At 38.3% G+C, this 12,201-nt stretch overlaps 2 protein-coding genes across 2 annotated transcripts; both read left to right on the forward strand.

The window, feature by feature from the left end:
* Positions 1-4,423: 4,423 nt before the first annotated feature.
* LOC117791150 (prolyl 4-hydroxylase subunit alpha-2-like) lies at positions 4,424-6,830 on the forward strand. Its single transcript, XM_034630820.1, has 8 exons — positions 4,424-4,674; positions 4,732-5,034; positions 5,288-5,481; positions 5,549-5,679; positions 5,740-6,192; positions 6,271-6,324; positions 6,424-6,589; positions 6,650-6,830. The coding sequence occupies exons 1-8, from the start codon at positions 4,475-4,477 to the stop codon at positions 6,709-6,711; spliced, it is 1,563 nt and encodes a 520-aa protein (XP_034486711.1). The 5' UTR covers positions 4,424-4,474; the 3' UTR covers positions 6,712-6,830.
* Positions 6,831-7,035: 205 nt separating this feature from the next.
* On the forward strand, positions 7,036-9,335 carry LOC117791151 (prolyl 4-hydroxylase subunit alpha-2-like). The gene is made up of 7 exons (XM_034630821.1): positions 7,036-7,293; positions 7,342-7,644; positions 7,706-7,893; positions 7,946-8,523; positions 8,582-8,635; positions 8,696-8,861; positions 8,925-9,335. Exons 1-7 carry the CDS (start codon positions 7,091-7,093, stop codon positions 8,993-8,995), a joined length of 1,563 nt encoding a protein of 520 aa, XP_034486712.1. The 5' UTR covers positions 7,036-7,090; the 3' UTR covers positions 8,996-9,335.
* Positions 9,336-12,201: the final 2,866 nt, after the last annotated feature.

Genomic DNA, 12,201 nt, shown 5'->3' on the forward strand with positions numbered 1-12,201 from the left:
ATTCCGGTAATAGGTTTTATTTTCGCGTGTACCTCTTTTGTTCGTGTGCCCCTCTTAACCTCCCCTTTGGTTTTCGCTCATTGCCAAAACTGACGCCATGTTTGTGCCTGTTGTTGTGGCTGCCACTGGCACAAAGGTCGTCCCCCGATCCCCGTCCACTGTCCTCCTGCCCCTTGGCGTGGCAATGTCTACAATTCAACATTTACTTTTCGGGTGACCAACGTGGCATAGAAATTATGCGCATTATACGCATTGCGCTTCAGCGCCTTGCTAAAAAATTATATCCGCGGCATTATGCAAAAAAATACAAAAATATATTAAAAGAAAGCGCATAAAAAATTAAACTCACTTTTTTCATGGCCTTTGATAAATTGCAAGCGGTTTAAGTTGTGTGTTACATTTTTAATTAGCAGCCACACTTTTCACCCCTCTCTTATTGTACTTATGAAGAGAGGGAGAATTAATTTTAAGATGGGGGCAAATCAATGCCGTGTTTGTTATTCTAATGAACTTGTCAGGCTTATGAAGATTAATGCCACCTTCGCAGCTTTCAATTAGATCAAAACTGAGCTTTCCCAGCTTTCAGCAATGCTCTAACAAAGAGTAATTGTCTCAACATGATAATTGTCTTAAATGCGAATGCAAATTGAGTGACTGTCAGACGAGTGTGATTAATGGCTGCTGCTTGACCCAGTTTCAATTAGGCACGAGGGGAAGCCAAGGGGAAGGAAGTATTCCAGTATCCTTTGAGCAAATCATTGGCGAAAATCAAACAGGCGAGCAAGGAAATGACAGCCGTTGACGTCTAATGGAAAACGTGTGCGGGCATAAAAATGGCCGCTAAGAAAATGCATAAAAATGTGCGATGTGCAAACAGACAGAGAGTGGGGAGTGGGGAGTGAGAAGTGGAGATTGCGGAAGGAGTAAGGACACACACACACACTCGAGGACATGCAAGGACAAACGGAAGTCACATACGCAAACTTCGCTTATCGTGTCCACGACACAAAGTTACTTTTGCACCAAAGTCCATAAAATATTTTTATACACGAGATTCGCATCCACATCCAGTTACATACTTGCTCCAAATGCCTGAGCTGCTCTGTCTCAGCTGGGAAATACCTACACGTAAATGGACCACAGCGGCGAGTTGGCATAAAAGAGTGGGAGGGGGAAATGAGAATGGACCGAATGGGAAATTGTTTACACAAGTCATAAGCATTTTTTAGCGAGCCATCGCCATTGCCATCTTCTTGGCCAACTCCTTGTTTGCCAGCGTTTATACGCTTGGCATTTGCATAAACCTTGCCAGCCACCAGGACAGCAGGACAATCAGCACATTACACATTATGCTTAAACGAACAGAAAGATAGAGAAAGACAGACAGAGAAAGAGAAAGAGACAGAGAGAGACAGAGACAGCACTCATCTAACCACTTTCAAGAGCTCAAAACTTTTCGACAACTGCAATAATCATAACTGCAACGCTCGACATTGATTTCTAATGCGAAGATTGGCATAAAGATTCGCCGATTCCAACTGCCAGGCGCCTTTAATGGCATTGTCTTACAAGCACTTTTATACCCTCCCTTCCCAACTTTACTCTTCTTTAAGTGTTTAAATTTACACTTGACTTGAATTTAGCGACCAGACCATAAACTAAACTTTCCTCTCCAACTCAAACCCGTCGTTTTGGTTATATGAAATTTGCCAAAGCCCAGTGGATTATGAATTGGGCAGTGATTGAAACTGATATGCCTTTGAAAGGTACAGTGCAAGACATACACCCACACACATAGAGTACATATACCCCATTCTACAAATCAGCGATAATGCTTTAAGTGCTCTATGGCCAATTGTTGTGTGTTTAGGTGTACTCTGTTTGTACTGTCCAGTAAAATCTGAGACATTTCACAAATATTGAGTAACAAGTAGTTTCGAAAAGTATATCGACTTCAAAATCGCTTAAATCTGGTGTCAAATCGTATCACACGCTAATAATGAAATAAACGAAAACAAAATAACTTGACTTTTGGTAATTCACAAATATTTTTAAATATATTTCTTAAAATTATAGAAGAAATATGATTTTTTTTTCTTTTTTAATCGAAATTTATTTAAATTGCCTAAACTGGTTTTAGTAAAATAAAAACTCGACAATTCAACATAATTCAAAATATTTGTTATCGATTTTCTTGAAATCTCCGATTTTACTTGATGTTTCTGGGAACACTTCACATGGAGCTTTTAATCAATGTCTGCGACTAAAATAAATAATCTTTGTGGTTTTTTGGCATTTTAGGTTAAACGACATTTAGTACCGTGACATGTTTGTTCGTCGTCCTTGTCGTTGTCGTTGTCGTCGTCATCGTCGAGTTGTCCGTCGTGTTGTCCGTCGTATCGTCGCGTCGTATCGTCGCGTCGTATCGCTGTTGTTGTCAATGATTTCGATCCAAATTTTTCGACTGCTTGTAGATGATTGATGACACTTAATTGTTGAACACGGAAGAGGGGGGGATTAAACAGTAGACGTTTAACAAAGCGCCTCGGAGTAAACATTTGCACTTGTCCCAGTCGACCGACTGACTTTAAAGGCACATGGTCAACACAGTTTAGAGCGGCTTAAATCTTGGCCAGCTGAGATGAGAGCTGGGCAACCGTTGAACGTGTTGCTAACATGAGGATGAGACATTTTCCAGGTCACAGGTGCTATTGTTGTGCACATTAGATTTGCCTGTGACATTTGGCCACACAAATCTCTCTGTGTTCGTTTTGGCCTTTTTATTCAAACTAAATTCTACCCATTTGGCTGTAAAATTTATTTCATTTGCCCTTCGTGCTGACCCCCGCTCTGCCCCTTTTGTCCACTACACGCGTGACGCTGACAGTTTTATGGCAAAGTTAAGCCGATATCAACGGCAGGACACATGCCGTCGCAGGACGATACCCGTTGCCCCCTCCCCGCCCCTTCTCGACCATAAAAGTGCAAAATTTAAAGCCTTTTTTGGTCATACCTTTGCCAACAAGTGGGCGGCAACTGGAGCTGGAGATGAAGCCATGCTTTGTGTGCAGCTATTTTGTATACAAAAAGGTTTTTAGGTTTTCCACAAAGCTTTTCAATGAAATCATTCATGGTTAAAGCAGATAACAAATTCGTGACATTCCTCTCGACTCTACTGAAGTGGGCGCTGAAAACTGGGCGTATTATGTTAGTTGACTTTTAAATTACAACAATAACTTATCAACATATTCACAAATGTTACATATGGTAATAGTATCTCATGGCAAATATTATTTGAATTATAGGCAGAGAAGTTGTTGGATTTATGAATTGCATCCCTATAAAAATTATATTGAGCGGTTATTGTAGTGGGTCAAGAAGAAATTTAGAAGTATTTGAACAAATTTTATATCTGAATTAAGTTCTTTAATGTAATTCCGCTATGAAATATAAGCACGTATAACTATAGTGAGTCTGTAAATAACACAATTAATTTCTTGGTTAGCTGTCTTTAGTCATCCGCCGAATATGAATTTTTGTAATCCATCCGTCATATTGACTAGGGAATTACCCTATATGGATATTAAAGATTCACAAATATCTTTGAAACTTTCATATAAAGTATAGCAGAATTCTCATCGCAACTTAACTGAACTTCATTTCTTGTCTATACACCAGTATTTAAAGAATTTCACTTATATGTTTTAATTTATTTGTTTTCTACTGTTAGAGGTACGAGTTTAGATATTACTTGTAATTTATTACACTAGTCACTATTTAAAGTCAATATTTTTTTTCGCGAACTTCACAATTACAGTTATTTATATTTGCACACTTTGCCTACTAATTGAATATGAGCTTCAACTTAACCTTAGAATGCTTCAACTTCAACTTAACCTTAGAATGACCAGCTCATATGAATTGTCATACCGACTAAATGAATACGCTTCAAAATATTTAAAAAAGCAAATATTAAGTAAGTACTTTTGGATGATAGCTCAGAAGCTTTAATAATGATATAGTGGTTATCTTTGTAATAAAAATGCCGTGTTGAAAACCATTTTACAGGGTATCGCTCAGTTCATACTATATTTAAGTAGTCAAAACTCTTCCGCTGCTCACACGCTTTAATTTAGCTGGGTAAGCTAAAATCGCGATGACTCCTAAACAATGAATATGACGATGAAATAGTCGATGAATGTGAAGTGTCAATGCTTTGAGTTTTAGTTAAACGGTGCGTGTCGTTATCAAAATGTCGCGCTGCTTCGAATCGCTTATCAGCGAGACGGAAAGAAAAGGCAATAATAATAACAAATCAGCACAATGTACTTTTGTTTGGTAAACGTTCTTTTTACCTCTCTAGAAATATTTATAAACATTTATCTCGGCCCACAACGTCAACTTCGAGCGAAGTGTGCAAAACAGTTAACAGTTGGCCAAGGCACGTAGCCACAACACGATCATCAGCACCGCAATGCATTTAGCGGAATTGAAGCTCCAACTTGTTGCAATAGCTTTGCTCTTCTGCTTGGTCAATGGCCAGGATGATGGAGAGAAGAGTCACTCGACTTCTGTGGCCGGAATGGTCGATCTCTTGAAGCTGGAAACCCTGCTCGTCGAGAATCTCAGCAACTATGCCGATGAGCTGGAAAAGAAGCTGCAAACAGTGCGCAGGTAAGTCGAGAAATATATCATTTCTAACAGAATTTATAACTGCTAAATTCTCTCTAGTTTTGTGCATGACATGCGCAATGAAAATAACAAGGCCAAGAGCCAGACTGAGCATTATTTGGCCAATCCATTGAACGCCTTTTCTCTGATTCGTCGCATGCATGAGGATTGGACACATTGGCAGCATTACATGGAGCAGCCGGTGGGTGTAACTCAAGTGGAATATTTAAAGGCGAATAGGGAGCTTCTGCCCTCCAGCACAGATCTCGAGGAGGCAGCTGATTCCATTCACCGCATTGTGGGAACCTACGACATACAGGTGTCCAACATGGTCAAGGGGCTGCTCAATGGAAAGCAATACAAGTGAGTATTCAAATATGTGTATACCCGGTAGTGAAGTTAAAAAATTTATGTATAAATTCTATATAGTATCTATAATAACTAAACACTTCAGAATTCAACTATAACTATCTTAAGCAATAGAAGTGAGTATTCAAATATGTGTATACCCGGTAGTGAAGTTTAAAAATTTATGTATCAATTCTGTATAGTATCTATAATAACTAAGCACTTCAAAATTCAACTTTAACTATCTTTTTTTTTATATTCTTTTCAGTGTCAGCATGAGTGCCTTGGACAGCTATGCCATGGGCAAGTATCACTATGATCAGCAGAATTTTGGTTATGCCAGTCAGTGGATCTTCCAGGCCATTGATTGGCTAACAGCTGTCCATCATAAGTTGCCATTACCCCTAGATCTAGATAGGTCTGAAGTGCTGCTTCTTTATGCCGAATCTCTCATCCAAATGAGTAAGTTTCCAGGCAACACTATCTGTGTGCTTTTTTTTTTGGAATTTTAATTTGATGTCATTTTTAGATCGTTATGGCGATGCTCTCAAGGTAATCAATTCTGCAATAACATACAGAACTGATAAGGTGAAATTGTTGCTACGTAAGTCGGAAGTGGAGACCTTGATAAGAATGGAGCCTAAGGTTCTACCCAAGCCGGTATGTGCATCTTATCGCATACTAATGATTGTTTAAGTTTATCTTGGTTATTTTTAACAGTTCGTGAAGCAGCAAGTGGGACCCTATGAAATAGGCTGCCGTGGCCAGTTTCCCATTAAATCTCAACTCCACTGTCTTTACAACAGCACGAACTCTCCATTCCTGCGACTGGCACCTCTAAAAATGGAGCTGGTGGGACTGGATCCCTATATGGTGATCTATCATGATGTCATCTCACCCAGCGAGATCCTCGAGCTTCAGAGCCTGGCTGGACCGACTCTGAAACGTGCCACAGTCTATCAACATGCCACAGGCCGCAATAGTGTGGTCAAAACCCGCACCTCAAAGGTGACCTGGTTGCCAGACATCTCAAGTCCGTTAACAGTCCGTCTCAATAAAAGGATATCAGATATGACGGGCTTTGATCTCAACGGCTCTGAGATGTTACAGATGATGAACTACGGACTTGGTGGACACTATGACAAGCACTATGATTTCTTCAATTCCTCCACAGTGAGTATTGATAATCGCAATTCAACATTTTCAATATTAACCTTTTATCAAATGAAATTCCTTTCACCTTCCCCAAAGGCCACAGAATTAACTAAACTTAACGGCGATCGCATTGCAACCGTTCTCTTTTACGTAAGTAATCTATAAATAAATCCATTATCTTATTTACAGTTTTAAACACTATATTTATATCCATTATCTTTTAAATACCAAATTGTGTGATACTTATAGCTATCGGACGTGGAACAAGGGGGCGCTACGGTATTCCCCAACATTGAGAGGGCGGTATTTCCTAAAAAGGGTGCTGCCATTATCTGGTACAATTTGAAGCACGATGGTGAGGGTGACACTCGAACTTTGCACGCTGCCTGTCCCGTTATTGTGGGCTCCAAATGGGGTAACTATTATATCATATCATATATGACTATCCACATAATATCGCTGTTTTATTTTCTAGTCTGCAATAAATGGATACGTGAGCGTGAACAGCTTTTCAGAAGACCGTGTCTTAAGATATGACCACTCTCAGAAATGATTCTCGAAACACGTTATGTAAATAGATATTATACTCAAAGAGAATTTACAGTACTTAATAGATTTTAAATAAAGAATACAATATATTTCACAGAGAATACTAACACTTACGTATTTTATTAAATTATTAAACATAATTTTTGGTTATGAATGATTACAATTATTTATCGTGGTTCTGTTGAAAAAGATTAGTAACTTTTTAAATTTTCTAACGAATTGCTTAATTATTATTATAAGGGATTCATACTTGTCGCATAACTCAACATGAATAAGATCTCTAACACAGTTGGCCTAGACTCAACGAAATTTATACATTCTTAAGAAAATATCTTAATATCTCAAATACTTAAAGCAGGCCAACAACATGAAGAACTCTGAAAGGTTATTCTTATACATGGCAATAGCTCTAATCCTCAGTGTTGGCTTAGTCAAAACTGAGGATGAAGAGCAAAGTCACTCGACTTCTGTGGCGGGAATGGAGAAGTTGTTGCAACTGGAAGCCAAGTTTATTGCGAGTCTCAGTGAATATGCGAATGAAATGGAAAAGAAGCTGAATGTTGTGCGAGGGTAAGTTAATAAGTTTTCATGTAATCTTTACCTGTAACTCAATCTTAGTGCTCTGGTTCAAATGCAAGCGGAAAGTGATAAAGCCATTAATCAGACAGAGTATTATCTGTCGAATCCCTTAAACGCATTTTCATTGATTCGCCGCATGCATCAGGATTGGATTGATTGGAAGATCTACATGGAGGAGCCCATAGGCTGGTCCCATGTAGCATTCATAGAGAAGCACAAGGCAGAGCTGCCGAACCAAGCTGATCTGCAGGAGGCGTGTCTGGCCATGCAGCGCCTCAAGGATGTATATAATCTAAAGGTAATGGATATGGCAACGGGCTTACTCAATGGAAAGCAGTACAAGTAAGAAATCTGTTAAGATAATATTCTAGAAGCGTTGATCTATAACTATATTCACCTGCAGCACCAGTTTAAGTGCCCTGGACACCTATGAACTAGGTCAGTACTTCCACAAACATCAAAAATATCAAGTGGCCAGGGATTGGTTTAATGCCACCAGCACTTGGCTGATGAATCATACGCTCTTCACACCAATCGCAGCGGATCAAGCGAATATGTTGTATATGTTTGCTGCAGCTTTGGTAAAAATAAGTGAGTTTCTACCATATGAAATACTATTCTGTTTAACCATCGCTTTCATCAGAATATTATTCCATTGCTCGTCCTATACTCAATCTTGCTATGAAGCTGGGGAATGGAAAACTCGATGCTGTATTATTGAAATTAGATGCGGATATCGAGAGGCTAAGTCGGGATGAGCCTTATATTATACCGGAAACCGAAACCATAACAAGTTTCTATCAAACCGGATGTCGTGGTCTATTCAAATCACAGTTAAAGTTCCATTGTCAATATAAATTTGGTCCTTCGTCGTTTCTGCGTCTGGCACCGCTTAAAGTGGAGCTCGTACTTCTCGATCCCTTCATAGTGGTCTATTATGATGTATTGTCGCCCCTTGAGATAACCGAACTCCAAACCTATGCCCGACCGTTACTTAGGCGTTCAGCTGTGTATAAAGCTGGCAAGAATATTTTCCAAACCGCGCGAACCTCAAAGGGTACCTGGATCTACAAGGATCACAGCAATTTAACAATAAATATTGCCCGTCGCCTCGAGGATATGACAGATTTAACATTGGAGGGTTCAGAGGGAATGCATATATTAAACTATGGTCTGGGTGGTCATTATTTTTCACACTATGATTACTTTAATATTTCCACGGTTAGTGAGAATTTATAACTCACATCTTATTTGCTTAAAATCCATTTAATCTTTATAGGAAATTGATCCGGAGAGTCAAAAGAATGAACGCGTCGCCACAGTTCTTTTCTATGTAAGTATACACAATCTTAACTAATTTATTGTTTACAAATTTTAGTTTTTTTCATTATAGTTCACTGAAGTGGAACAGGGAGGTGGTACAGTATTTCCTAAGCTACAGCAGATCTTCAATCCTCAACCTGGTATGGCAGTCTTTTGGTATAATTTACATGATGATGGCACACCCAATAATAAGACATTGCATGGAGCATGTCCAGTTTTGGTTGGCTCCAAGTGGGGTAATTTTTATATGTTTTATTAATTCCACTTTCCAAGTATTTTATTTCTGCTTACTTCCACAGTCATGACTCAATGGATTAAGTTATATCCGCAGATCTTTACCAGACCTTGTCGAAAGCGTCATACATTTTAATCAAACTTAAACAGAAAGGGTTTTAATTCTATTAACCATTTAATTATCCAGCAAACACTCGGAACCTCTCAATAAACTTGACGATTAGTTAGGACTGAAATAGACCCTTGGCTGTAATGCTGTTGTCACTTGATCCTTTATACATATATATGTTCGACCGACACGTATGCAAAATCATAGACAAACAAATTTCCGGCATAATCACTTTACACACTTAACAAAAAAGCAACCAGAACCTCCTCCCAACCCAAACCAAGCCAACTCGGCTCAGAGTTCAGGGACTTAAATGCTTTTTAAAATGCCAACATGGAAAAAATAAAGTGCTGAGTGGTTGATGGTCAGCGGTGTGGGTTTGTATTTGGGCTCTGACGCTGCTAGGTGAAATCCAAGGCAAACCGCAGCACAAAATTTTAGCATACTCCTAGGCGTACCAGTCTCCAGCCCCTGCCCCTGCCCCCATGCCCCGCCCACGTCCAGCTGGCGTCTAGTGTCTGACACCGCGTACGTGATGTGCAACTTAATGTTTCAATTAGAGGTGAAGTGGCGCCCACGTTGACTGGATCATAGTGGCTGCTTAGCTGAGGTTATCGTTATCGCACAGTCTGTAGGTGTTAGTGTTAGTGTGTGTGTGTAGATGTGAATGGGTGTATATCAGTGTCAGCATCTCTATCAGTCTGTGCACTTATCTGCTTTTAAAAGTTTTAATAATGAACTGGCGCTTACCACCGAGAAACGTGTCAGCGAATGAATCCCCAGCTTCAGCTCCTGGTCTATCTCCAACTTGTGTTCCTGCTCCTCCTTCAGTCTGCTGACTGGGCACTTTTGATAATTTGTTTACAATCCACTCCACGGCTCACCTTTTGTACAAGTTATTTGCATATACGAGCTCCCTCATATGTAAGCAAGAGCCGGGATTTTAGCCAAGCCAAAAGGGTCAACTTGAGCCGTGCAGTGCAGCGTGCATAATGCGTAGATTTAATTGAATTCCATTGAAACTAAAAACGAAATAGAAACTGAAACCGAAACTGTAAACTGTAAACTCAAATAAAACTTTAGCTTGACCACAAATGAAATTTACCAGCTGAAACTTTTGCCAGTTTTGCACAAAGTGGGGTTTTAGAAATGCATATCCTCCAGAAAAGATTTCTTATTAAAGTTTTGACAAAGGAGCAACCAAATGGCCTGCAGCCTCTCAAGTTGCCTTTCTCCCGCAAGGAGTCGAAGAATAAACCCTTCCCCAGAGCATTCGTGCACAGCAAACACCTTTTAATAAAGCGACATGTCGATAAATAAAAAATTGCCAACATATGCGAAATGCCGTGCAAGTTATTCAGCTGTTGAAAAGTACAAGACGTTGTGGACATTCGAATGCGCTATAAAAATTTATCAAATCAATTCAATTAACATTATTAAATTGTTATTATAAATAGATTTAAATAAAATTACTCAGTCAAAGCGAAGATTCAAATAAGCTACAAACTACTTTATTAAATATGCTTTAAAATATTTATAATGGCAATCATGCGAACTAACTAAAAATAATATTTTAATATCCGAATTATAATAAACCTATTTTTATTTAAATAAATATTTAATTTAAAATCTATTGCCAATTTAAAATAGTTTTTCAATTTATTTAAGCTACATTTCGTTTGTCAATCGATTAACTCAAGTGTAGCGCACATAGCAAAGTCGCTTATGTTGAACCCAACTGAAGAAGCAACGTACGTACCTAAAACGTATTTCATTTTGATTGTGTGCACTTTATGATGCCTCCTGGATGGCCAGAGAACCACACAGATGATTACATATGCGCAGACCAATAATTTTGCCCAGAAAACAGAATAAAAATCAAACAAGGTTAAGAAATGTACGTTGTAAGGCAAACGTTGATTGTGGAAATCTAGCAAAATGTTTTATGCACACCCAAAAGGGTTGCACGTTACACACACACACACACACGCACACACACACACATCTACTTAGATTTTGTGGTCAATGAAGGAAATATGATTTGGATTTTGTTACTTTGATTACACACATTACATGCGAAAAATGAAAAAGTAGCAGTCAAGGCGGCAGACGCATCCAGACGGGCCAAAAGAGGTCAACGGTGGTGGCCAAGTGGTGGAAGGGGCTTGGGTTATGGGGATGGGCATAACGTGTGTTAAATTTCAGATGGTAGGTCGAGTAGGTGAAATTGCAGAGAGAAGGATAGAGAAAGTGAGAGGGCGAGAGCGAGAGCGAGAGAGCGAAAGCGAGCGGCCGTAAAGCATTTGATGAGCCTGTGTCCGTCGCAGGAAATTGAGTTTTTCGTGCAGCTGTACAGGCTACACTCATACATCTGCACAAGTGTGCGATTGTGTGCGTGTGTGTCTGTGTAATGTAAATAATAGCCAGCAAAAGGCACACGAAATTTATGCACGCACTCAAGCGCACAAATTCTCTTGGCGCGTCGTCTTCGTTCTACGTTCTTCGCAGCAGCAGAGAAAGCATCGCACTCTCAGGGTCAGTTTGAATTTATCTATGATTGCACAGGGCATTCCCATTAATTGCTGCATTATGATAATGCCTATAATGCAACAAACTTATTTTATTCTCTACATTATCTTGAATTTTTACGTCAATAAAATTAAAAATACAAAAATTTCAATTTTTTTTTTTAATCTAACAGAGTAACATTTTTATTATATATTATGGCTATTTAGTCAAAGTTTCCAATAAACGAAGAGTTTCTTATGTTAACTATTAAATTATTGCACCTTTCAAAAAAAAAGCTTTCTAGAATTAAGAGCATTCATGTAAAATATTGTTTAAAATAAGATATCTTTAAAAAAAATAATTATAAAATCTAACAGAGTAACATTTTTATTATATATTATGGCTATTTAGTCAAAGTTTCCAATAAACGTGGAGTTTCTTATGTTAACTATTAAATTATTACATCTTTCAAAAAGAAAAATTTCTAGATTTAATTGTATTCAAGAAAAATATTTCTTAAAATAATATATCTTTAAAAAAAATAAATATATAACAATAAAATATAAAACAATCAAAATGTGTTTTCTATTTTTAGCAAATTAAGATTATCGATACATTATTCACATGGAAGGTCGAAACCTAAGATTTTTGTTTCAAACCTAAAACTTTTCTTTTCAAATTGCATTAAAAACAAAACATATTTTTTCAATCGTTCTTGCTCTCAT

This window comes from Drosophila innubila (genome assembly GCF_004354385.1).
Source record: "Drosophila innubila isolate TH190305 chromosome 3R unlocalized genomic scaffold, UK_Dinn_1.0 2_E_3R, whole genome shotgun sequence".
Classification (NCBI taxonomy): Eukaryota; Metazoa; Arthropoda; class Insecta; order Diptera; family Drosophilidae; genus Drosophila; species Drosophila innubila.